General features: G+C 35.8%; 2 protein-coding genes across 5 annotated transcripts; both read right to left on the bottom strand.

The window, feature by feature from the left end:
- Window positions 1-1,715: 1,715 nt before the first annotated feature.
- Window positions 1,716-3,117, bottom strand: LOC130727586 (putative RING-H2 finger protein ATL12). The gene has a single exon (XM_057578762.1). The coding sequence runs from the start codon at window positions 2,936-2,938 to the stop codon at window positions 1,787-1,789; it is 1,152 nt and encodes a 383-aa protein (XP_057434745.1). The 5' UTR covers window positions 2,939-3,117; the 3' UTR covers window positions 1,716-1,786.
- Window positions 3,118-5,142: 2,025 nt separating this feature from the next.
- Window positions 5,143-9,187, bottom strand: LOC130727587 (uncharacterized). Of its 4 annotated transcripts, XR_009015381.1 has the most exons (4): window positions 8,838-9,094; window positions 8,630-8,713; window positions 8,425-8,493; window positions 5,143-5,401 (listed from the first exon to the last, which is right to left on the bottom strand). XR_009015381.1 is itself a non-coding variant. In XM_057578764.1 (3 exons), exon 3 carries the CDS (start codon window positions 7,067-7,069, stop codon window positions 6,380-6,382), a length of 690 nt encoding a protein of 229 aa, XP_057434747.1. In that variant the 5' UTR covers window positions 7,070-7,351; window positions 8,630-8,713; window positions 8,838-9,187; the 3' UTR covers window positions 5,408-6,379. The 4 variants fall into 4 exon arrangements, 2 of the variants coding, with proteins under 2 accessions (XP_057434747.1, XP_057434746.1); XR_009015380.1 differs by lacking the exon at window positions 8,425-8,493 and having other exon boundaries at window positions 8,838-9,080; XM_057578764.1 differs by lacking the exons at window positions 5,143-5,401; window positions 8,425-8,493 and adding an exon at window positions 5,408-7,351 and having other exon boundaries at window positions 8,838-9,187.
- Window positions 9,188-23,971: the final 14,784 nt, after the last annotated feature.

Consider the following 23,971-nt stretch of genomic DNA (forward strand, 5'->3'; position numbering starts at 1 on the left):
TTAATAATTAGGTTGCTCACTTTCTTGCCAAATTATATTACCTCTGAGTTTGAATTGAGAAAAGTTCTCTTGGCATTGGTCGTTTTCTTCAAGCTGAACTATGTAGTGAATTATTGTTCTTCATAATCTTTTTGATGTCTACTTAATTAAAAAAAATATAATTGACAAACTTTTCAGCTTTTTAAATGGCTTGATAGCGTAAGGCCTATAACAAGGACAAATGAAAATAAATGTTGATCAAATAATGTCAGTCAGACGCACTATTTAATAGTCAATTTATATTTAATTATTTGTAAGAGGAGCGAGTCCTAGGACACAATAATGTGAAGGTATGTTTTAATTGCTCTTGATATTTCACATCGACTAATTGTTGTTTTTTTTGTTTTAAGAAATTATATTAGTAATTAAAAAATTAGGGTCTAATTAAAACAATGACTTATCTTACCCAATACTAGGTCCAATCCTAAAATCTCTTGATTAAGTTGAAGAGTAATTATATGTTAATATACGAAATTGTCGTGACACTCATCCGACATATATATTACCATGATTTTTAACCTAAACAAACATTCATCGTGGTTACAAATTGCCGCTAATACTTATGTCGAAAGGGTATTATTGTCCATGAATTTTGTATGTCCAGCCATCATTATTGCAGTAATCATCATCTCTAACTTGATCTAAGTGGTGAAATGTCTTTGAATTACTATTAAAAGTAGATGAAATAATATGATTACCTTAAAAACCTTCAAGGATAATAATAGTTGCATATAATTTTCAACACTATTTTGTTTTTTTCATACAAAAAATGACCGTAACGACATTTTAAACATTGAATTGATTATCATAGTAATCAAACTTTGTTAAGGATTAAGTTGTAAAGACGTTGATCGTTGGCCTGTTCTGCTAGTCGCTACCCTTGTTTGTTTGGCTTGATGCTGGTCAAAGAATCACTAGGGTTGCTCTGGTCATCAATTCATAAGCAACAAGCAGGCAGGCTTCAGACAAACTTTATAATTTTTGTTAATATGTCTGGTAGAATTTTAATATTCAGTATTTAATATGTATCTTCTTGTTCCTTTTTGATCTTGAATTGATTGTTGTAACTTAATGTATACATTATTACCTCATGAAGTAGGAATTCAAATGTCCCTGGCAAATTAAAAGGCCCAAAGGGTTATATGAAGTCTCTGTTACTGAATACTAGTCAGAGTTTGGATGGTTCAATTGCAACTATGGTTATAGTGTCCAACAATAGCAGTTGCTTGCATTTGATGCTTTGTGTAGTTAGTTCTTATAAATAAGGATCAAAGTTATATCTCTAATATAATTCTTATAATAAGAACCGAATGAAGTACTAATTAAATTAATTAGCTATATAGATCGTTATCAATCGTCCATCACAGTCGGCTGAGTTCATGGCTGAGATTGTCGTTCACATACGGGTAATTGGCTCCATCCTTCACTCCTATGATAAATGTATTATGAGATTTATGAATCAACCCTAAATACCATTTATATTATCATGTAATTCCCTCTTTCATGATTAATGTAATTAAAGAAGACCCACTTATATAAGGAGCATTTGATTAGACAATAGGCATGTGCACAAAGGGTTTCATGAGATGAGGCAGAGTAAGGTGTTTGACTAAGCTCTGTCAGATTTTTCGTAAACACAAGTAGATTAGAAGCTACTATAATCTAAAAGTCTTAACTTTTGAGTAAAATTTCCTTTGAATATGTGCAAATTTTGAAACCAATCATGCTATTAGTACTATTACAATCATCAAACATTTGAAGCTAAAGGTCTATCTTCTAACTCAACTAAATTTCTTTCTTGTCTTGCAAACAATTGGACTGTTCTTCTTGCAATTGGCATCCAAATCCTCAAAAGTCTCTCTTCACTTCCATTCTCCCCATTACATTCTCTGATTCTGTTCCTCTTGCTCATCTCAGAAAACCTTGGAACATTCGCAATCTCAGACATGGACCTCTTCTCAGCCGGATTCAGCGCCGTGAACGAATTCTCATCTTCTTCCTCATTGGAAGCACTGGGAAAATGGATTGAAACTCCTTGAAACTTCTCACTGTTGTTGGATTCAGAAGGAGAAAATCTAGTGCTACACATGTCATTAAGCATCTCAGAGTTCAATGATAGCAAATCTGAGGAATTAAGATCACTCCACCTGCTCCTTGTAACAACATCAGAGATCAAAATTCTATGATTGATCAAGTGCAAAGGTTTGAACTTTGCAGTTGAACCACCACTATTACCTCCACCATCGTGATCAATAAGAAGCTCTTGATTGTTGCTCTTTCTCCTTGATGACTCTCTTTGGATAAAAATTTCAAGATTTGGGTCCTCAGTTAAATTTGAAGGAACTCTCAGAGACCTTGAACTCAATGAATAAGAGAAGTTCTTGATGTCCCCTGCTTCAACTCTGTACCTGCAAAGAGGGCAAGTAGAGTGGCTTTCTAGCCACTTGTCAATGCAACTCAAGTGGAAAGCATGTTTGCACTTTGGCAACAACCTTAAAACCTCGATGTCCTCGAATTTCGATAAACAAACGGTGCATTCTAGGCCTTGTTTGGATCCCTTTAAGGAAGAAAACTTGAAGAAAGGGAGTGATTCAATTACTTGTTTGTCAACCCCAGAAGAAAGTCTTGACCTTGATCTTGTTAGAGTTTGGAGATTGGAGTTTTGGTTCAGAATTTGGGCTGAGCTGATTCTGCAGAACTTTACATAAGCAAGTAAGAGAAATGCTGAGGCAAACATTATAGAGAGAACTATTATTATAACTCCTTTGCTTGGATGGACACTTTTGGGTATTTCTGGCATGTTCTGTACATCCTTGTCTTGGGATTGAACATTGAAAGGTAGAGAAAGAACCATCATGAACATGATAACCAAATGGGACTTATAGAGTATGTTACACATCTTTTGAAGATTTTTGGCTAGATTAGTGGTTCTCTCTGGATTTTTCCTAGCTTCATAGACACATATGTGTAGAAATCACAAGTGTTGGCATCTTCAGTGATGTTTGTCCAGTGAATGCTGACAAATTCAAAAGCTTGAAATCTTGTCTTTTAATGAAGTGATGTTCATTTTGTCCCCACACGGGAAGCTTTACTTGTTTGTTAGTTTATGAGTAATTTGTGTTGGACAAATAATCAAAAATATCTTCTCATGGATAAAGACAGGCATGTTTATCAGCTAATTAGAGCGGTATCTCATGACATGATTGACATATTATACAATTTATTGACATAATTGAACATATGTGCTTTGCACTGTTCGTTTCTATTAAGGATTGTCCAGTTAGCACCGGTTAAATATGTATTTTATTTTAACTTTTAAACATTTCAATCTAGGGTAGGGCTGCACATAAATCGGGCAAATCCGGCTAATTCAACCTGAATAGTTTGTGAAATAGCGGGTTAATTCGAATCGACAGTGAGGTTTGGATTTTTAACTAGTGAACCATTAGTTTGGTTCGAGTATCAAGTTGTTTACAAACACGAACAAATTTGATCCGACCAACCCAACCTTATCCATCAGTTTGATTTGGTTAGCTCCGATTTACACCTGAAAATCATTAGAACTCGATCCAACCCAACCCGACCTCATTTGATAGGTTTAATCTAGGAACACACGGAACCATATGAAACGGATTGTGTACACGCCTAATTTCAGCCCGGTTGATACCTCACATAGATCATACTTTTCTCATATATGGATTATCTGTAGGCAAATACCTTACATCCATAATATTTGGATCGTACGATTAAGATCACTCGATTTAATTTTTCATCAAAACTGAAGGATAAACATCTCTTAAAATTTAAGTCGTTCAATTAATTAGATGACTCAAATTCAACAACTGTGCGTAAATATAGGGATTTCTGAATAGTGTAATTTATATTTTCGATGTATTAAAAAAAATCATCTATTTTATTTTCATCTCCGTCTTTTATTATTATATCTTTCAATTTCTTTTATCTTTTACATCTATCAATATGAGGATGAGAGTTGAATGTGAAGGAAATTTTTTCCTTAAAATGAATCTCTGGCCAAGTGGTTCCATATGTTAAAACAGCCATTGAAAGATGGCGTCGCCTTGAAAGATTGAATCTCGTGGCTGCTTTGATTTTAATTGTATCCATCACCATCCACATGTCATTGACATGCTGATGATAGAAAATAAATTTCTTAAGTACTTCTATGCCGACTCATGATAATAACAAACGTAGAATAGTCAATAGAGTTTGGATTTCAAACAACTGAATGAATTAAAGTTATCAATATTTTGTTTAGATACAAATTAAAAATATAAATAATTATATTTGGTGGGTGTGCACTTCAGATCGATTTTAAATAATTATTTCAACGACGCACGTCTAAAAATTTGACTTGTATTGCAAAATTTGTAGCTTTGTAGGTTAGTGAGTGACATGTAGGGGTATTCAGTTTGGTTAAAATTCAAACTATATCCACTTTAAAACTAGTTTTTTTTTTTTTAAAAATAAAGGATTGTATTACTATCCACAAAAAAAAACGACAAAACCCCCAAGGGTGGCCGACAAGAGCGGGATCAACAACAGAAACAATGACAAGCAAACACCCGCTCAAAAGATAAAACCCCCAAAACCCACACAGGGAACTCAAAAAAACCCCTCAAAAACGCTACCAGGCACTACAACAATTATTGCTTTTGGCAACAGTCCAAAAATGTAATCATAAAGGCCAAAAGTGTTCCCTAAAGTTTTATGCAACATTTTTTGACGGTTTCATATTCCAGCGTTACCTATTCTCTTTAGGAACAAATTTTTGTACTCTATGGTTACAATGTGTGAAAATGTAACCTATTGTGGGGAAAAGGGAACAGTTGTCACATAAGTTTATGGTTACATTTTCCAACTATTTGCTAAATTTAGGTACAAATTACAAGTGTTGCCAAAAAATTCTACAAGAAGGAACAATTTTTAACTGTAACCATTGTATGTAACAATTTTTAGCTAATTTTACTCTCAAACACATCTCAGATATCTAATTTAATGCCAGATAGATATGCAAAATTAATTTAACAAGTTACTAGGAGTAATATTAAATTGATAAAATCTAAAATCTATAAAACCATACAGTAAAGCGATATCAATTGTAGCATACTATAAGCTCTCTAATGCTTTATAATACTGTCTTGACTTTGAACATCAATTCAAATAGACAATAGCCAACAAAAAACATGGTCTAATTAAATCTCATATCTTCAGACCCCAAAAAAAAAATACATCTAAAATTACTATAATATCCAAAGAAAGTCATAAAATTTTATGTTGTACCATTTTAAGATTAAAATGCATCTTGAAAGTCCTCATTTGTATCTCCACCATTGTGACCTTCCTGCATAGCAAAATAAAACATTATATCAGATTTTTTTTCAAAACATTTTCATATCCCAAGCATTGACAAGTTTCACAATCTTGACATCAAAATTGACATACATTGAGCAATTCAACATACAAGGATTGCTGAGTGTTAGGTACCAGAGTAGGACTCTGATGTAAATCATAATCAGTAGCAGGAAATACAAAGAAAAAGAATGATAATTCTCAGCCCAAGCCTAAAGATATAACTGCATACATCTCCCTTTCCCACATTTCCCTTCTTATACCCTCTACACAGTCTTTCCAGCTCTACCCACATGAATCCCACGCCCTTGCCACCTCAACAAATGGTTATTCCTCAGGGACAGATTTTTTTTCTCCATGGACCATCTCTCTTTCTCTTCTTATTCTTCCCTAATACATCGAGGATGCCTTGTAAGTCTTCTAAAATGGTATTTGCATCTAACAAGGAGGGTGCAGTCCTATATTCCGTCTTTCCATTGAATGCGTCTGTTTTTGACCTCCACTCATGATTTGAATCTAAAAAGACTCGATGCCCCATATAGCACATCTTCCTGCTAGGTTTTAAGTAAGTAGAAGAAGTTGCATAATTACATGCAGGGCAGGGCAGGCCAACTTCCCTTTAGTCCTCCAACCAGATAACATAGCGTATACAAGGTAGTCATTAACAGTCCATAAAAGAGATGCATGCAATTTAAATGTTTGATTTCTAGAAATATCATATGTATCTACCCCTACATCCCACAACAACTTTAGCTCCTCAATGAGTGGCTGTAGATAGACATCAATTGCATTTCCAGGAGATCGTGGTCCGGGAATAAGTAATGACATCATACAATTTTCTGCCTTCAAACACAAATCTGGAGGATAATTATATATTGTTAAAACCACAGGCCATGTGCTATATGATAAACTCATATTTCTAAACAGATTGAACCCATCACTGGCCAACCCAAGCCTAATATTACGAGTATCACGAGCAAATTCTTGATGCTGAGTCAAAGTCTTTCCATGTTTGGCCATCAGCAGGATGCCTTAACTTACCATCCCTTGAACGCTCTTCTGCATGCCACCTCAAGGAATTAGCTGTCTTTGAACACATAAAAAGTCTTTTCAGTCGCGGAATTAAAGGAAAATGTCTTAGCACTTTGATAGGAACTTTGTGAGCTTTTGTAGATTCTTCAAGGCCATGATCCACTTCAGGAAAATCAACCCACCTTGAGGCTCCACAATTATGACATGAGTCAGAATTTACATGCTCTTTCCAAAACGGCATGCAATTGTTGGGGCATGCATCAATCTTTTTGTAGTCTAAGCCCAAGTTTCTTATCATAGATTTTGTTTTATTGAAAGAGATAGGGATGTTCAAATCTGGAATAGCTTCTTTCAATAACTCCAGGTTAGCAGTGAACGATGCAATGCTCCATCCGTAGAGAGATTTTAGGAGATATATTCGAATAGTGAACGATAAAGTGGAAATTTTTTTACAACCAGGATACAACTCTTGATTTGCATCTTCAACTAGGTTATAAAATTTCTTTGCATCTTCATTGAGGCCTTCATGCACTCTACCAGCTTCAGCCACATCCTTAAATGTCTCAACCAATAAGGCATCAATATCATCAAAAGAGTCATTACCATCAGTATCGCTATCTAGATCCATATCAGTTATGTCTTCACCATGGTAAATCCAATTTGTGTATCCTTCTACAAATCCCTTGCTTACCAAATGATCAAACACTACATCTTTTTTTCCCAACTATCATTACAACACACAGCACAGGGGCACAAAATTTCTTCTCCTTCAAACCTGCCTTTAGTAAATGCAACCTCCAAAAAGTGTCTAACACCAGCAATATAATCTTCACTATATCGAGGCAAGTCAACTCAATCCTTCTTCATCATCTTTGGTTTTCTGAACAATAAATTTCCAAAAGGAATGAACCTAAGGAATGACAAAGTAAGCAACTTGAAAAACTGATATGAATGCAGTTTTTGAATATACTGTATACTCTAAGTAAACAATATAAAAGGTGGGGAAGCTTTCCTAAAATCTTAAGCTAAAAATGGGGGTTTTTGAATATACTGTATACTCAAAGTAAACAATATAAAAGATGGCTACCCTCCAAGATCTATTTAAATAGGAACAAGTTTTTTCAAAACCTCTAATCTGATCACTTGTTAAGTGATCGATCCAGCACATAATTCTTGTGCTAAGTATTACTAGTAGTTTTGTATCTGAATTCTAATCACTAATCAGAGACCATTATCAAATTGTGGAATTCAGTGGGTCCTTGTGGGTCAACCCAACATGTCAATCACAAGGATAAGTTTTCACCCCTCTGCAATTTAATTAAGAACAGTATACCACCTTGAAAAATCTTCTTCCAAATATATGTGCTTGCAATGACAAGTTTTAAAATATGCATGCAATTGGCAAGTCTAGCTAAATAAAATAACTACAATGTATACTCAGAAAAAACTAGATATTTGTGACTGAGAAGTGAGGACCATTACTCAGCTATAACTTAAGTATCTATATAATTAAGACACCCTTACCAACTCATACACAATGACACCTCTCCACACTAGACCACCATAATATGCTGATACAAATCTCTCCAATACCATCACAAGGGGAATCACAAATAAACAACACCATGCACCTAACAAGGCTATCAAAGCCACTATTACGTGATTATTATTGGTATTGTCTTTTTTAACACAATCATTGATTCAAACCAAAAGGAATATCCAAGGCATCACTCATGTAGCATTAGCAATATTCTCACAATTACTCATTGATCTAAATTACAAGCTAATATCTGATTTGTTGTAAGCAAGTCAAGAAAAAATAGTATCATACCAAAAGTAGTATCGGTTCACAATATAACATATAAAGAGATTCAGATCTTTGATTTAGAGTGTTTTATAAGCCTTTTTTTTTATCAGCCAAAAAGAATAAGTATAAATGGTGATGCTAGGGGCATCACAACCCAAGAGTTACAAGGACAAAACCTGCAGAGGCTAGAGTACAGTGGAAAACAACACACTAACTCAACTCTGCTACCAAGAAACACGCACCTACTGTCAAAACAACAAGCACCAATTCAGATTTGCACACTAACTCAACTCTGCTACATAAAACACACGCACCTACAGAGTGTTTTATAATCCTATCAACAACTTCAAACAGCTAGAAGTGTAATTACTGAATATGTACCTGAAGAGACCAGTGATGCCTTTCTTCAAACAACTTCTCTGCAAATCCCTCAACAGTAGAAAAATCACCAAAAACGCAACCAGACTTTGGTGGTATAAGCAGAAGAACCAAAAGGAAAACAAAGGGAAAGATCGATCAGCACACAGGAGAGTGATTATTTCATAGATCCGAAAAACAAAAGAAAAAGAGGGAAAATAGAAAGCATTACCGCAAGTGAAATTGACGATTGATGTTGTTTTGGCTCACTCAATAAGAGAAATGGAAGTAGAAGATGAATTGAAACCCTAACAAACTCGAAATCACACTCGCAATCGAACTGGAACTCGCAATCACAGTCACAATCGCAGTTGCAATCACACTCGCAATCGCAGCTTCTCGCACTCGCACCATCATGTGAATGAAAGCAGAAGAGTGAATTGAAGCGTGGATCTAACGAACTCGATCACGTGAATTGAAACGCAATGGTTATTTTATTTTTTTATTAAAATTTGTTTTGGATAAAATAAAGATTGTCTTCAAAAAATAAAAAATTATTCAAAGAGAACTTAGTGCCAGGTGTAAAATTGCATTTCAGTTAGCTCTCAGAATTTATTTCCAATTTTAAGGCAACGATTGAAAAGTGTTGACTAATTTACTGAGTAATTTGTACAGCTTAAAAATGTACCCAATTAAAGCTAGAGGAAATGTTATTGTCTCTTGCAAAAGATTGTCAAAGTAACAAGTCATAACTGTTGTCTATTGTGAAATAGAGAACATTTATATAGAGTTGTGAAAACTATGTTGTCTTTAATTAATCTTTTATAGCAATAAGTGCAAACTGATGCCAGATACCTTTTAAGCAACACTTTTTACCAGTTGCATAAAACAGTGTTGCTAAAAGCAATAAATGGTGTAGTGAGGAGAGCTCTACACAACAGAACCCAAAGCCAAAAACAAGAATAAGTATCAAACCATCCCAAGAGAACAAATCATGGCATGAAATGTTCCTCAAGCAACTAGTTATAGTTATATGGTTTAGTTTTTTCTATTCAAATTAATTTTATACACTCAAATTGATTATGAAACCGAATTTAAAACTAGATATGGTTGAAAACCGACTTGAATTCCGATATTTTTCAAACCCGAATTTAGTTCAAAAACCAATTTTAAATGTAGATTAGGTTCAAAAATCAGATTTAAAATTAGATTTTGTTTTAAAACTAGCCCTAAACCATAAAATCGACCTGAAACCCTAAAATTTGTGCGAAATCCAAAAGTTGCTCTCAAAAATCAGTCCTAAACTCTCAAATTGACCCGAAACCCAAAAAACGATAACAAATCCTAAAATCGGCACAAAACCCTAAAATCGGCTCAGAACCCTAAAATTGGCCATAAACTTCAAAATCGGTTCGAAACCCTAAAAATCAGCCCTAAACCCTAAAATCGATTCAAAACCCGAAATTTGACCCTAAACTTTAAAATTTGCGCGAAACCCTATTACTCATCAAATGATAGCTAATCAGTAGTAAATTTTAATTGACTCGCATACATATATTTCTTTTCTTTTTGTTCCTTGGCCACCCGGTTCCACGGGGGAAAGGGACCTCACGTGACTAATCTGACTCGGGATACAGTAGTGATGTCCCTGGTGTTGAAAGAGTTTATACCACATTACTCTTGAATCCCTTTCAAGACTCAATTGTAGTATAGTAAAGGGTTTTGTCGTATCCACAGGGAGGTGTAATACTTTCGCCGTTCAATAGTTAACAACTTAAATGAGGGTTAACAGAGATATTAGGGGTTTGTTTAAGAACATGAAAATATAAAGAAAGCAGATAAAGTAGTTGGATTCACCAAGGTAGATAGTTTTGCTGGGATTAGAGTTTCGTTGTTTGACCTCTATGTATTCTATTGATTCACATACAAATATCGTTCTATGCAATTGATTCATCCCACCATTTCTTATCTTACTACCCAGTCCCCCAGTGTAGAAAATTATCAACTCCCTATATTAACCTTCAATCCATTGATCGATTAACAATAGTGAGTAGCATTAAGCATGGATGTTTGAATAGACTAATGATCTAACCCTATCCCTAGACCTTAGAATCATTAGATGATTTTACCTAATTCAGATTTAAATAGTTAGTTCTCACCATCCTATTAAATCTAAATTCATGTTCTAGGTGATCAATCCAAAACAAGCATGAAGCACAAGGTAAAAATCATTGAATCATGGAAAAGAAACATATGATTAACTCTAGTTCGGATTCAAGAACGTGTGAGTTCCCTACACAAGTTTGAATCAATCAAAATACCCAAGGGTATCAACCTAAGATATAGCATGAAGCAAAAGAGAAAACCGTTGATTCTTTAACATAGAAACAAGAAATTTGCATGAAAAGAAATCAAATAGATTACATGAGCATCAAAACAACTAGTTCTAATCCCAACAAATGAGAAATTAGCTATCCATTTCCATGGATAGCTTTACAATCATAAAAGAGAAGAAGAACGATGAAAAACCGAATCCGTGACGGTTTCCCGACGATGAAATCGGCTCCAAAGCCTTCTCTCTAGCCTCATAGACCTTCCTTGATGATCTCCTTTGAGTTTTCTCTCTTTGGGTCTGTTTTCCAAGTGATGGGTTCTCTAATCTAACTGAAATTCGCACTTTATAAGGATCAGATCTGGTCAGGGTGCTTAGCACCCTATCCTGGGTGCTTAGCACCCTGTTTCTTCAAAGTTGGGTTTTCCTCACTGCCTTAGGGCGCTTAGCACCCCATTATGGATGCTAAGCATGGTTTTGACATATTTTAATTCTTCATTCCCTATCTATATGGTGCTTAGCACCCATAGGCTGATGCTTAGCACCTTTGGACCAGAAACCTTGAAAACCCTCATTACTTCACTGTTGAAAGATTTTTTACCACTCTACGTTTGAATCTCTCAAGACTCAATTGTAGTATAGTAAAGGGTTTTGTCGTATCCACAGGGAGGTGTAACACTATGTCGTTCAATAGTTGACAAACTTAAATGATGGATTCATAAGAGATTGATTGTTTATACATGAAACTAAATGAAAAGCAAATAAACTAACAGAGAAACAACATATATGAGGAATTGTTGGGATTAGACTTCATTGTTTGACCTTTTTGCATTCTAGTGATTCAAATACATAACATGTTCAAGCATATGATTCATCTACACCAATTCAACCCTACGTCATCGATGTCTCGCATGAGTGGATATCAATAACTCTCTAATCCTAAACATTGATGTCTCACATGATTAAGAAAGAAAGTTATCCTGAAATTTGGGTGTTTAGTGACTAACAAACCTAACTCTATGTCTAGCAATTAAGATTGTTAGGTGATTAACTCTAGTTCGGACTCAAACGTTGTAGCTTCCGCTCACAAGTCGAATCAAACAAAATACCATAGGTGATCAATCTAAGATATAGCATGAAGATCAAGAGAAAACCATTAAATCAACAACTAGAAACATGCTTTATATTGAAGAGAATCACATAGAGAGCATAAGTATCATACAACTACATCAAATCCCAACAAAAGAGAGATTAGCTATCCATTTTCATGGGAAAATGGATAGCTTTACAAATAAAGAAGAAGAATTAGAAGAACCGAAACCGTCGCGATGTCTCGCCGCCGAATCCGATACCCAAGCCTCTTCTCTAGCCTCCTAAGCCTCTCTCCTTGTCTCTCAAGTGTTTCCCTCTGTTAGGGTTCTATTCTCCTCAAGTTCCCTTCACCAGATTCTTAAGAGAAACTTTTTATATTGAAAAAACGCAGTACAGGGCGTTGGGCGGCCTGTTTTGGGCGCTGGGCGGCCAGATAACTTCAGGGGAAGGTTTCTGGCACCGCCTTGGGCGCTGGGCGGCCTCTGCAGGCCGCTGGGCGCCCAGTACATCTTCAAAATCCATTTTTCTTGCCAAAACATGCCCTCTTCCTTGAATCTTCAATCCTACAATACAAGTTGAGATTAAAATCAAACTTAAGCACATCTTAGCCTAAAGTTCACCTATCAATAAGTTCTAATCAAAAGAAGTAGGATTTGATCAAGATTTATCATGAATTCATAAGGATAAATGCCTAAGTTACTCATCGAATTTAGGTAAAATTGGCACTTATCAACTCCCCCCAACTTAGCACTTTGTTTGTCCTCAAACAAAAGGTAATGACTTAAATCAAACAAGCATGACTTAAACTTTTTCAAAGCTCAATTTGCAAGATCTCACAAAGATTGAATCAATGATCCAAAAGAGAAACATGATGCCCACAAGAGAATGCATAACATTAATACAACTACTTATTCAACCTGGAACTCAATAGACATACAATCAATTACTCTTGATCAGGGAATCACTCAATCAAGCCAAGATATAGCATGTAAATCAGGCAAGGTCTGTGTTTCACTCATATGCATCACTGAATCACAGAAGTCAAGATTGTTACCTGTCTCTTCAATCATCAAAGTCACATGTGCAATCAAGGATCACTAAGGACTTTTAAAGGTTGTAACGAGGCTAGGCTTAAAAGAGTTTGGTTTTTCAAGATATGCAAAGAAACTCAACAAGGAAAGAGAGCAATCACACTTCACTTCACTCCTCTCAACTTGCTTTAAACCAACTCTCATTCACCTTTTTCAATTCAACTCAACCCTTTGTTTTTCATCAATCTCTTCTTTATTCTCTTTTTGTTCTTTTTGTTCTTTTTTTTTCTTTCTCTTTTTGCATTTTTTTCTTTGGAAGCATGCACATATTTGACAATATTTACAAAGAGATTGGATTCAAATCACATAAAAACTTTAGCACAAAAGCCTTCTCCCCCCAACTTGCAAACAACCCACACTAAGAATGCTCTTTTTGCTTATTAAGCTTAGGAAAGTCATTGTTTTTCTTTTAGGCTTAAGGGTCATAATCATGAACAAAACACAAATCTTCAAATTTCAGGCCCAAAGGGGTAACAAATGGATTTTAATTGGCATAGGTAGGCTATTTGGCTAAGTAGCTATATATACAGAACAAAACATGCCTTGATCCTTTCCTAGAAATTCCATGCAACCAATGTTTGTAAGAGACTCAAACAAAGTTAACCATATAATTCAGTGATGTTCTCTCAACTCACAGTGTATAGGAACACTCCCTCACAGGCTAAAAAGTTTCAAATAACCCTGATTTTCAAGTAATTTTCATGTTATGCTTCAAGAATTCCAAGTAAATCATGCAATCATATCAAGTCATGGTATCAATGAGTGCAAGCACAATTTCAATCATGGAATCATTCATTTTCGTACCATATATCAAGCAATTCTTACAATAGTCATGCAAGTATTGAAACAGTCAGAGAATCATGGAAATCCGAGACACAAGTGCTATATATAAAACTATACTATTAAAAAGACACTAAAAACAAAGTGAAAAGGACTCCCTCATGATGTGAATGCTTTGAACCCAAGCTCTCTACTTATATCCTTGATCTCTCTCTCCCTCCATGAGAATTGGACTGTCCTCAGGCCAAATTGTATGATTCTTTTGTTAATCTGTCTTACAGTCACTGGAAAAACATATTAGAGTTCAAGGGATAAATGAGAAAATAAAAGAATTGAAACAATTCCAACCCTAGTCCATATGAAAATAGACTTAAAGAGCTTTCCAGAGAGTGGTCATTTGCTCAAATTCGATAAGAAATGAAGAAGTTACGCTCATTTGAATAAAAGAGTGGATTGCTGATAAGGGGTGGCGCTGAGTGGCCTCTGAATACCGCTGAGCGGTCCGCATCAGAGTTGCAGACCGCTGGGCGCTATCAGATGGGTGCCCGACGCCCTGTGCAGTGTAAAAGCTCAAGAAAACTAAAAAACCACAACTGGATTGGTCTAATTTTGAGTTTTACACTTCCCGGTCACGCCAATTGATTTACACACATTCATATATCATTACAAACATGTTCATGCCTTAAAATTCAAAAATAAGCACAGTTTATAAAAGATTCACAATGCAAGGCTTCAAAGACAAGTTTTTATGCTTTTTTTGAAACTCAATAGGCCATATTTTTATGTATTCACTTCTAGCACATGCCGCTTGGTCCAAACACATTCAAATACCCTATGGAACTTGTACATACCTAAAAATTAGCAATTGAAGCACAAAAGTCATTCTAGGTTCCATTAAGGGTCAAATTTAATGATTTCACAACTCAACACCTCATCTTTTTCATTGCTCAAATTCCTTGCATTCTAGGCCTCATAATCACTCATTCATGTCATTTAAAACTTGTGGAGAGCCTTAGAACACACAATTGAAGCACATTTTCTCATGATACACTCCATAGACCACACAAGAGCAAATTGACCTTCACTTTTGAAATTTCATCACATCATCAAAGGGTTCACTACAAAACTATTCTTAAACTTGAAAAACAACATTGATTCACACATGAGATGGTTCATAAGTAATTGGAAGCATGTTTTCACAGTTTATGCAGAAAATGGCTAAGAGAGACTAGTTTTTCATCCGAAACTCACAACAACATACCCCAAATTTTGAAAAACACTCAAACCATACAAACCAATCATCCATATGCGTGCTAAACATCAAATTGGACCTGTAGCAACTCTTAAACTCAGTTTTTTCAAAGAAATATCACGAGGTCCAATTTTTCACTCAATTTTCATGCATTTTCACAAGTCACACCCTCAATTTTCAAGTTTAACATTTTCATTGCTTCCGAAGCCTATGAACACACTCAATATATCTATCAAAGCTTGTGAAGCACATTAAAACACACAGTTAAACAAGGCTTCACAAAATCACTAACCTAGTTCTAAAAACACACAAAACACATAAGTATAACAAAAACAATAAAAACACTGGGTTGCCTCCCATGAAGCGCTCGTTTAACGTCATTAGCTTGACTCAAACACAATTAAGGTGACCACAAACAAGGGTTATAATATAACTCCTTCCGCTTCTTAGGTCGTTTGACTTGGACTTCATCTAATTTTCTACCAAAAACCTTCCAAGCCATCAAAAATTCATTTTTTTCTTTCTTTTAAGGGTCCAACTCAATTCACCTACATTCAAATCACATGCCAAGCTATTTACATGCATATGAATGACTGCAAATTTACAATTCTTTGTAGAATTTGATGCAATATGCTCATCAAACCTATCACCGAACACAAAGCCTATATGCTCAACATTAAGGATTTCATCATTGCATTGGTGATGTGATACACTATCAAAATCTTTAAAGCTTACCTCATCCACTTCATGTTTTACCTTTGGAGGGCTTGAAGGAGTCGGTAAGTGGTGCAGGGTCGGACCTTTTTCTTCTTTTTTTGATTTTTTCTCTTCTTCCTCACTTTCTTCCTCATTTTCTTTCTCAATTTCTTTTGTTTCCACAACCACCTTATCATATTCAGCTAGTTGTGTTGCAAGCTGCCCCACTTGTTTTTCTAGGTTCTTGATGGAAGCCTCGGTATTCTTTTGGTTAACTATTGAAATCTGCATGAATTGTACCAAGGTATCCTCAAGCTTAGCAATCCTATCCTGTTCTGGGGAATAATATGATTGATATGGTGGTGGTGATACCTGTACTTCCTGAAAAGGACAATAACCCACACAGTGAGTGTTAAAACAAATATCACACCATATTACCTGATCTCTTACTGATGGTTGTTGCATTTTTGGAGGTTAGTGACTCAGAAGCTTCTTGTTGCTCTTTTCTCTTTGAGTAGCCGACTGAATGAAAACGAAAGCACAAGCTAACACAAGATATTAGTAACAACAAGGAAAATTAAACTGAAAACAAAAACTATACACTATATTTACAATCATTCAAGAATGAAAACTATCGCAATGCAATAAGTAATGGCACACCTCCCCGGCAACGGCGCCAAATTGTTGAAAGATTTTTTACCACTCTACGTTTGAATCTCTCAAGACTCAATTGTAGTATAGTAAAGGGTTTTGTCGTATCCACAGGGAGGTGTAACACTATGTCGTTCAATAGTTGACAAACTTAAATGATGGATTCATAAGAGATTGATTGTTTATACATGAAACTAAATGAAAAGCAAATAAACTAACAGAGAAACAACATATATGAGGAATTGTTGGGATTAGACTTCATTGTTTGACCTTTTTGCATTCTAGTGATTCAAATACATAACATGTTCAAGCATATGATTCATCTACACCAATTCAACCCTACGTCATCGATGTCTCGCATGAGTGGATATCAATAACTCTCTAATCCTAAACATTGATGTCTCACATGATTAAGAAAGAAAGTTATCCTGAAATTTGGGTGTTTAGTGACTAACAAACCTAACTCTATGTCTAGCAATTAAGATTGTTAGGTGATTAACTCTAGTTCGGACTCAAACGTTGTAGCTTCCGCTCACAAGTCGAATCAAACAAAATACCATAGGTGATCAATCTAAGATATAGCATGAAGATCAAGAGAAAACCATTAAATCAACAACTAGAAACATGCTTTATATTGAAGAGAATCACATAGAGAGCATAAGTATCATACAACTACATCAAATCCCAACAAAATAGAGATTAGCTATCCATTTTCATGGGAAAATGGATAGCTTTACAAATAAAGAAGAAGAATTAGAAGAACCGAAACCGTCGCGATGTCTCGCCGCCGAATCCGATACCCAAGCCTCTTCTCTAGCCTCCTAAGCCTCTCTCCTTGTCTCTCAAGTGTTTCCCTCTGTTAGGGTTCTATTCTCCTCAAGTTCCCTTCACCAGATTCTTAAGAGAAACTTTTTATATTGAAAAAACGCAGTACAGGGCGCTGGGCGGCCAGATAACTTCAGGGGAAGGTTTCTGGCACCGCCTTGGGCGCTGGGCGGCCTCTGCAGGCCGCTGGGCGCCCAGTACATCTTCAAAATCCATTTTTCTTGCCAAAACATGCCCTCTTCCTTGAATCTTCAATCCTACAATACAAGTTGAGATTAAAATCAAACTTAAGCACATCTTAGCCTAAAGTTCACCTATCAATAAGTTCTAATCAAAAGAAGTAGGATTTGATCAAGATTTATCATGAATTCATAAGGATAAATGCCTAAGTTACTCATCGAAATTAGGTAAAATTGGCACTTATCATTCACCAAATCTTGCATATTTCTATGGATATTCATCCCTACAACTAGAGCTGGGCGAATTGGCCCGCGCCCGCGGGCCGGCCCGCTTAACCCGCAGTCCGCACGGGCTGTGGCCCGCTGATTGGTTGCCCGTTTAAATGCGGGCCTACGCAGTCTGGCCTGCTCAACCCGCGAGTTCAGGCGGGTTGAACCGCGGTTTTGCGGGCTGGACCGCATTATAAAAAAAAAAACCTTGAAATGAAGAACTGGCCCAACAGAAAAAAAAAAAAAAGGTTTAAGACACCAAAAAAAAAAGGTCCAACCCATTCCTCTCTCTAAAATCTGATCTGATTTCATTACAAACCCTAAATTACTTTTGGTTCCTCTCCTCTCTCTCTCAAAACAGCAGCCACCCCATTCCTCTCTCTCTAAAATCTGATCTGATTTCATTGCCCAGCACCCAGCACAGCAGCCACCCGCGGCCACCACACACGCTCCCTCTCTTCCTCACGCCGCCGCGCCACCGCCCATCAACCACGCCGCCGCGCGCCGCCGACGTAGGGAAGCTCTTCATACCCGAAGGCCTCGACGAGGTCGTTGAAGTGGGATGCGGTGTGGAGTGGGAAGTTTCTGAGAAGGACGACGCCGGATTGGTGGAGGAGTGATTCGAGGTAGGGTTTGTGGGTTTTGATAGACTGTGTTGCGGAGAGAGGAACCGCAGTTGCGGTTGCCGGAGAAGGTGATACTGCGGCGGGGAATGGAGCTCCGGTGAAAATTTTCTGCTGTGGAATTTGGATTTCTATGATTATTACTAATTATGAATTATTATGTATCAACAAAGTTTGACAACTTTGGAAAAAAAATCCATTCATTTTTTAATTTAGTCATTCATAAGGTTTTTTATGAAAAAAAATATTTTTAATTTAGTTTTAAAGTGCATTTTTATTATTTTTTAATTTGGCTGGTGGCCCGCGGGCCAGCCCGCTTATCCGCGGGGCGGGGGCGGACCAGCGTATCAGAGGCCCGTTTAAATGCGGGCCTACGCGGGGCGGGCCTATGCGGGGCGGTTTAACCGCATACCCAGCTCTACCTACAACAAAGCCCAAATATTCATCATGATTTAGACTATATTTAAAGCATAATACTAGTAAAATCTAAATATTTACAAACATATGAAAATGGGGATATTTGAATGATAATTCACATGTTTAGAACAAATAAGTGTCAATTATAATATGATAATTTAAGTAAATTTGGCACTTATCAACTCCCCCCAACTTAGCACTTTGTTTTTCCTCAAACAAAAGGTCAAGACTGTGATCAAACAAGCATGACTGAAACATTTTCAAAGTTCAAATTGCAAGATTTCACACATATTGTATGAATGATCCAAAATAGAAACATGATACCCACAAGAGAATGCATAACATTGATACATTTTCTTATTCAACCTGGAACTCAATAGGCATACAGTCAATTACTTTTGATCAGGGAACACTCAATCAAGCCAAGATATGACATGCAAATCAGGCAAGGTCAGTGTTTCGCTCATGTACATCACTGAATCACAGAAGTCAAGATTGTTACCTGTCTCCACAATCATCAAAACTACATGTGCAATCAAGGATCACTAAGGTCTTTACAGGGTTGTAATGAGGCTAGGCTTCAAAGAGTTTGGTTTTTCAAGATATGCAAAGAAACTCAACAAGCTTAGAGAGTAGTCACAGCTTACTTTCATGATATTCACTCCCCTCAACTTGATTTAAACCAACTCTCATTCACCATTTTCTTTCAACTTAACCTTTTTCTTTCATCAATCTCTTCTTTATTCTTTTTTTGTTTTTTACACATTTTTTTGGTTTTTTTTTTTCTTTTACTTTTGAAGCATATACAAAGATGTAGAATCCAAAGCATACATAAAATTTAGCACAAAAGCCTTCTCTCCCCAACTTGCGTACAACCCACACAAATGAATGCTCTCTTAGCCTATCAAGCTTAGGAGAAGCCATTGTTTTTCTATTAGGCTTAGGGTCATGATCAAGAACAAAATCAAATATTTAACTTTCAGACTCAAGGGGTAGTAAATGCATTTTAAATGACATAGGTAGGCTATTTGGCTAAGTAGTTATATATATAGAACAAAATATGCCTTGATCCTTTCCTATCAATTCCATGCAACCAATGATATCAGAGACTCAAACAAAATCAACTATGCAAAGCAGTGATGTTCTCTCAACTCACAGTGTATAGGAACACTCCCTCACAGGCTAAAAAGTTTAAAATTTCTCTGATTTTCAAGCAACTTTATTTTATGCTTCAAGAATTCTAAGTGAATTATGCAATCATATCAAGTCATGGCATCAATGAGTGCACACACAATTTAAATCATGGAATCATTCATTTTTTTATAGCATATATCAAGCAATTCTCACAACAGTCATCTAGGACACAAGTGCTATATATAAAACTATACTATTTAAAAAAGAAACTAGAAACAAGGTAAAGTGGACTCCCTCATGATGTGAATGCTTTGAATCCAAGATCTCTCCTCAAATCCTTGATCTCTCACTCCCTCCATGAGGAATGGACTGTCCTCAAGCCAAACTATATGATTTTCTGTTAATCCGCCTTATAGTCACTTGAAACATGTTAGAATACAAGAGAGAAATGAGAAACCAAAAGTGTTATAATAATAAAAACTCAATTACATATGAAAATAAACTTCAAGATCTTTCCAAAGAGTGATCATTTGCTCAAATCCGATGAGAAATGAAGAAGTTATGTTCGTTTGAAACAAGGTGTTCAATGCTGTTAAGGGGGTGGCGCTAAGCGCCCCTTACATGTGCTTAGCATGATAATGGCATTCTGGAGTGGAAATTCAGAGTGCTTAGCACCGAATATTGGTGCTAAGCATCAATTTGATAGATCTCAATATCTGCATAATTATGCAGCAAAAAACAATGCATTTTTTAAGACTTTTCAAAACCTTATACCCCAAAACTCATTTTAATCATAGTTCTTGCTTCAAAATTAGTCAAATACATGTCTAACTTCATTTTGAACTTGTGACAAACTTTAATTTCAACATTTTATCACAGTTTACAAGATCAAAGTAAAGCCAAAATCACATGCATTTTAACATCTTTACACAACTCAATACCTCAAATTTCAATCCACTCATTTTTCTTACCTTAAAATTGAGCAAACCATCTATACACATCAAGCGAAACATGTGGAGAATTTAAAATCACACTTTAAAGTACTCAATCCACAAGATCAAAATTTCAAATCCTAAATAAAACACTTAAAAACCTACAACCTAAAGTAGTAAAACATATTATACCTAATCTTTAACACTCAAACTTGCAAACACACAACACAAACATAAAAGCACATTAGATTGACATAAGTTCACACCAAAACAATAATGATTTCATGCCATTTGGAAACATTATGCAGAATTTATGCAGTTTTGGACACAAAATGAGTTGAATTTCATCACAACTTCACAACCTCTATACCCAAAATCTTCAATACTCAACATACCAACCTTCCATCATGCCATATGCATTATATATATTAAATTGGACCTGTTCAAAAGTTAAAACACATATTACAAGCAGATATACCACAAAATCCAATTTCACTCAAGAATACATGCATTTCCATAAGTCCATAACCTAGATTTTGAAATCTTCATTTCTAATGCTTCCAAACATCATGAACACATTTCAAATACTAATTAAGACATGTGAAGCACAAAGTTACTCAATTTTAAGCAAAACTCCACAAAATCACTACCCTAGTTCTAAAAGCACATGAAAACATATAAATATGACAAAAGCAATAAAAACACTGGGTTGCCTCCCAAGAAGCGCTTGTTTAACGTCATTAGCTTGACGGAAACACTATCATGGTGACCACAAACAAGGGTTATAATATAACCCCTTCCTCTTCTTAGGCCTCTTGACTTGATTTTCATCAATTGTTCTACTAAAAATCTTCCAAGCCATCAAAAATTCTTTCTTTTTCTTTTCTTTCTCAACCCAACCAAATTCACCAACATTCAATTCACATGCCAAGCTATTTACAGGCATCAGAATGAATGAAAATTTACAACTCTTTGAAGAATTTGATGGAACTTGCTCATCAAGCCTATCACCAAATACAGAGTCAATATGCTCAACATTAATAATTTCATCATTGCATTGGTGATGTGTTATGCTATCAAAATCTTCAACGCTTACCTCATCCTCATCATGTTTTACCTGTGGAGGGCTTGAAGGAGTCGGTAAATGGTGAAGGGTTGGATCTCTTTCTTCTTTTTTTGATTTTTCTTCTTCTTCCTCACTTTCTTCCACTTGTGCTTCAACAATTCCTCTTCCATGTTCAGCTACCATGTTAGCTAGCTTTCCCAATTGATCCTCCAAGTTCTTGATGGAAGCCTCAATATTCCTTTGATTAATCATTGACAATTGCATAAATTGCACCAAGGTATCCTCAAGCTTAGAAATCTATCCTCTTCGGAGGGATAGTATGTTTGAGACGATTGAAACATTTTGAAAGTAGTGATTCAGAAGCTTCTTGTTGCTTCTCCTCTTGAACTAGCTAACTAACACAAGAGATTAGTAACAACAAGGAAAGTTAAGCTGAAAACAAAAACTATACATTATATTCACAATCATTCAAGAATGAAAACTATTGCAATGCAATTAGTAATGACACACCTCCTCGTCAACGGCGCCAATTTGTTGAAAGAGTTTTTACCACATTACTCTTGAATCCCTTTCAAGACTCAATTGTAGTATAGTAAAGAGTTTTGTCGTATCCACAGGGAGGTGTAATACTTTCGCCGTTCAATAGTTAACAACTTAAATGAGGGTTAACAGAGATATTAGGGGTTTGTTTAAGAACATGAAAATATAAATAAAGCAGATAAAGTAATTGGATTCACCAAGGTAGATAGTTTTGCTGGGATTAGAGTTTCGTTGTTTGACCTCTATGTATTCTATTGATTCACATACAAATATCGTTCTATGCAATTGATTCATCCCACCATTTCTTATCTTACTACCCAGTCCCCCAGTGTAGAAGATTATCAACTCCCTATATTAACCTTCAATCCCTTGATCGATTAACAATAGTGAGTAGCATTAAGCATGGATGTTTGAATAGACTAATGATCTAACCCTATCCCTAGACCTTAGAATCATTAGATGATTTTACCTAATTCAGATTTAAATAGTTAGTTCTCACCATCCTATTAAATCTAAATTCATGTTCTAGGTGATCAATCCAAAACAAGCATGAAGCACAAGGTAAAAATCATTGAATCATGGAAAAGAAACATATGATTAACTCTAGTTCGGATTCAAGAACGTGTGAGTTCCCTACACAAGTTTGAATCAATCAAAATACCCAAGGGGATCAACCTAAGATATAGCATGAAGCAAAAGAGAAAACCATTGATTCTTTAACATAGAAACAAGAAATTTGCATGAAAAGAAATCAAATAGATTACATGAGCATCAAAACAACTAGTTCTAATCCCAACAAATGAGAAATTAGCTATCCATTTCCATGGATAGCTTTACAATCATAAAAGAGAAGAAGAACGATGAAAAACTGAATCCGTGACGGTTCCCCATCGATGAAATCGGCTCCAAAGCCTTCTCTCTAGCCTCCTAGACCTTCCTTGATGATCTCCTTTGAGTTTTCTCTCTTTGGGTCTGTTTTCCAAGTGATGGGTTCTCTAATCTGACTGAAATTCGCACTTTATAAGGATTAGATCTGGTCAGGGTACTTAGCACCCTATCCTGGGCGCTTAGCACCCTGTTTCTTCAAAGTTGGGTTTCCCCACTGCCTTAGGGCGCTTAGCACCCCATTATGGATGCTAAGCATGGTTTTGACATATTTTAATTCTTCATCCCTATCTATATGGTGCTTAGCACCCATAGGCTGATGCTTAGCACCTTTGGACCAGAAACCTTGAAAACCCTCATTACTTCACCAAATCTTGCATATTTCTTTGGATATTCATCCCTACAACAAAACCCAAAGATTCATCATGATTTAGACTATATTTAAAGCATAATACTAGTAAAATCTAAATATTTACAAACATATGAAAATGAGGATATTTGAATGATAATTCACATGTTTAGAACAAATAAGTGTCAATTATAATAATATGATAATTTAAGTAAATTTGGCACTTATCACCTGGTCACAAAGATATTATTT

Source organism: Lotus japonicus, chromosome 1, assembly GCF_012489685.1.
Source record: "Lotus japonicus ecotype B-129 chromosome 1, LjGifu_v1.2".
In the NCBI taxonomy this organism is placed as follows: Eukaryota; Viridiplantae; Streptophyta; class Magnoliopsida; order Fabales; family Fabaceae; genus Lotus; species Lotus japonicus.

What these genes read in the sequence shown, in the direction of transcription:
- LOC130727586 (XM_057578762.1), bottom strand. Translation starts at nt 2,938, where the DNA reads ATGTGTAACATACTCTATAAGTCCCATTTGGTTATCATGTTCATGATG.
- LOC130727587 (XM_057578764.1), bottom strand. Translation starts at nt 7,069, where the DNA reads ATGGATCTAGATAGCGATACTGATGGTAATGACTCTTTTGATGATATT.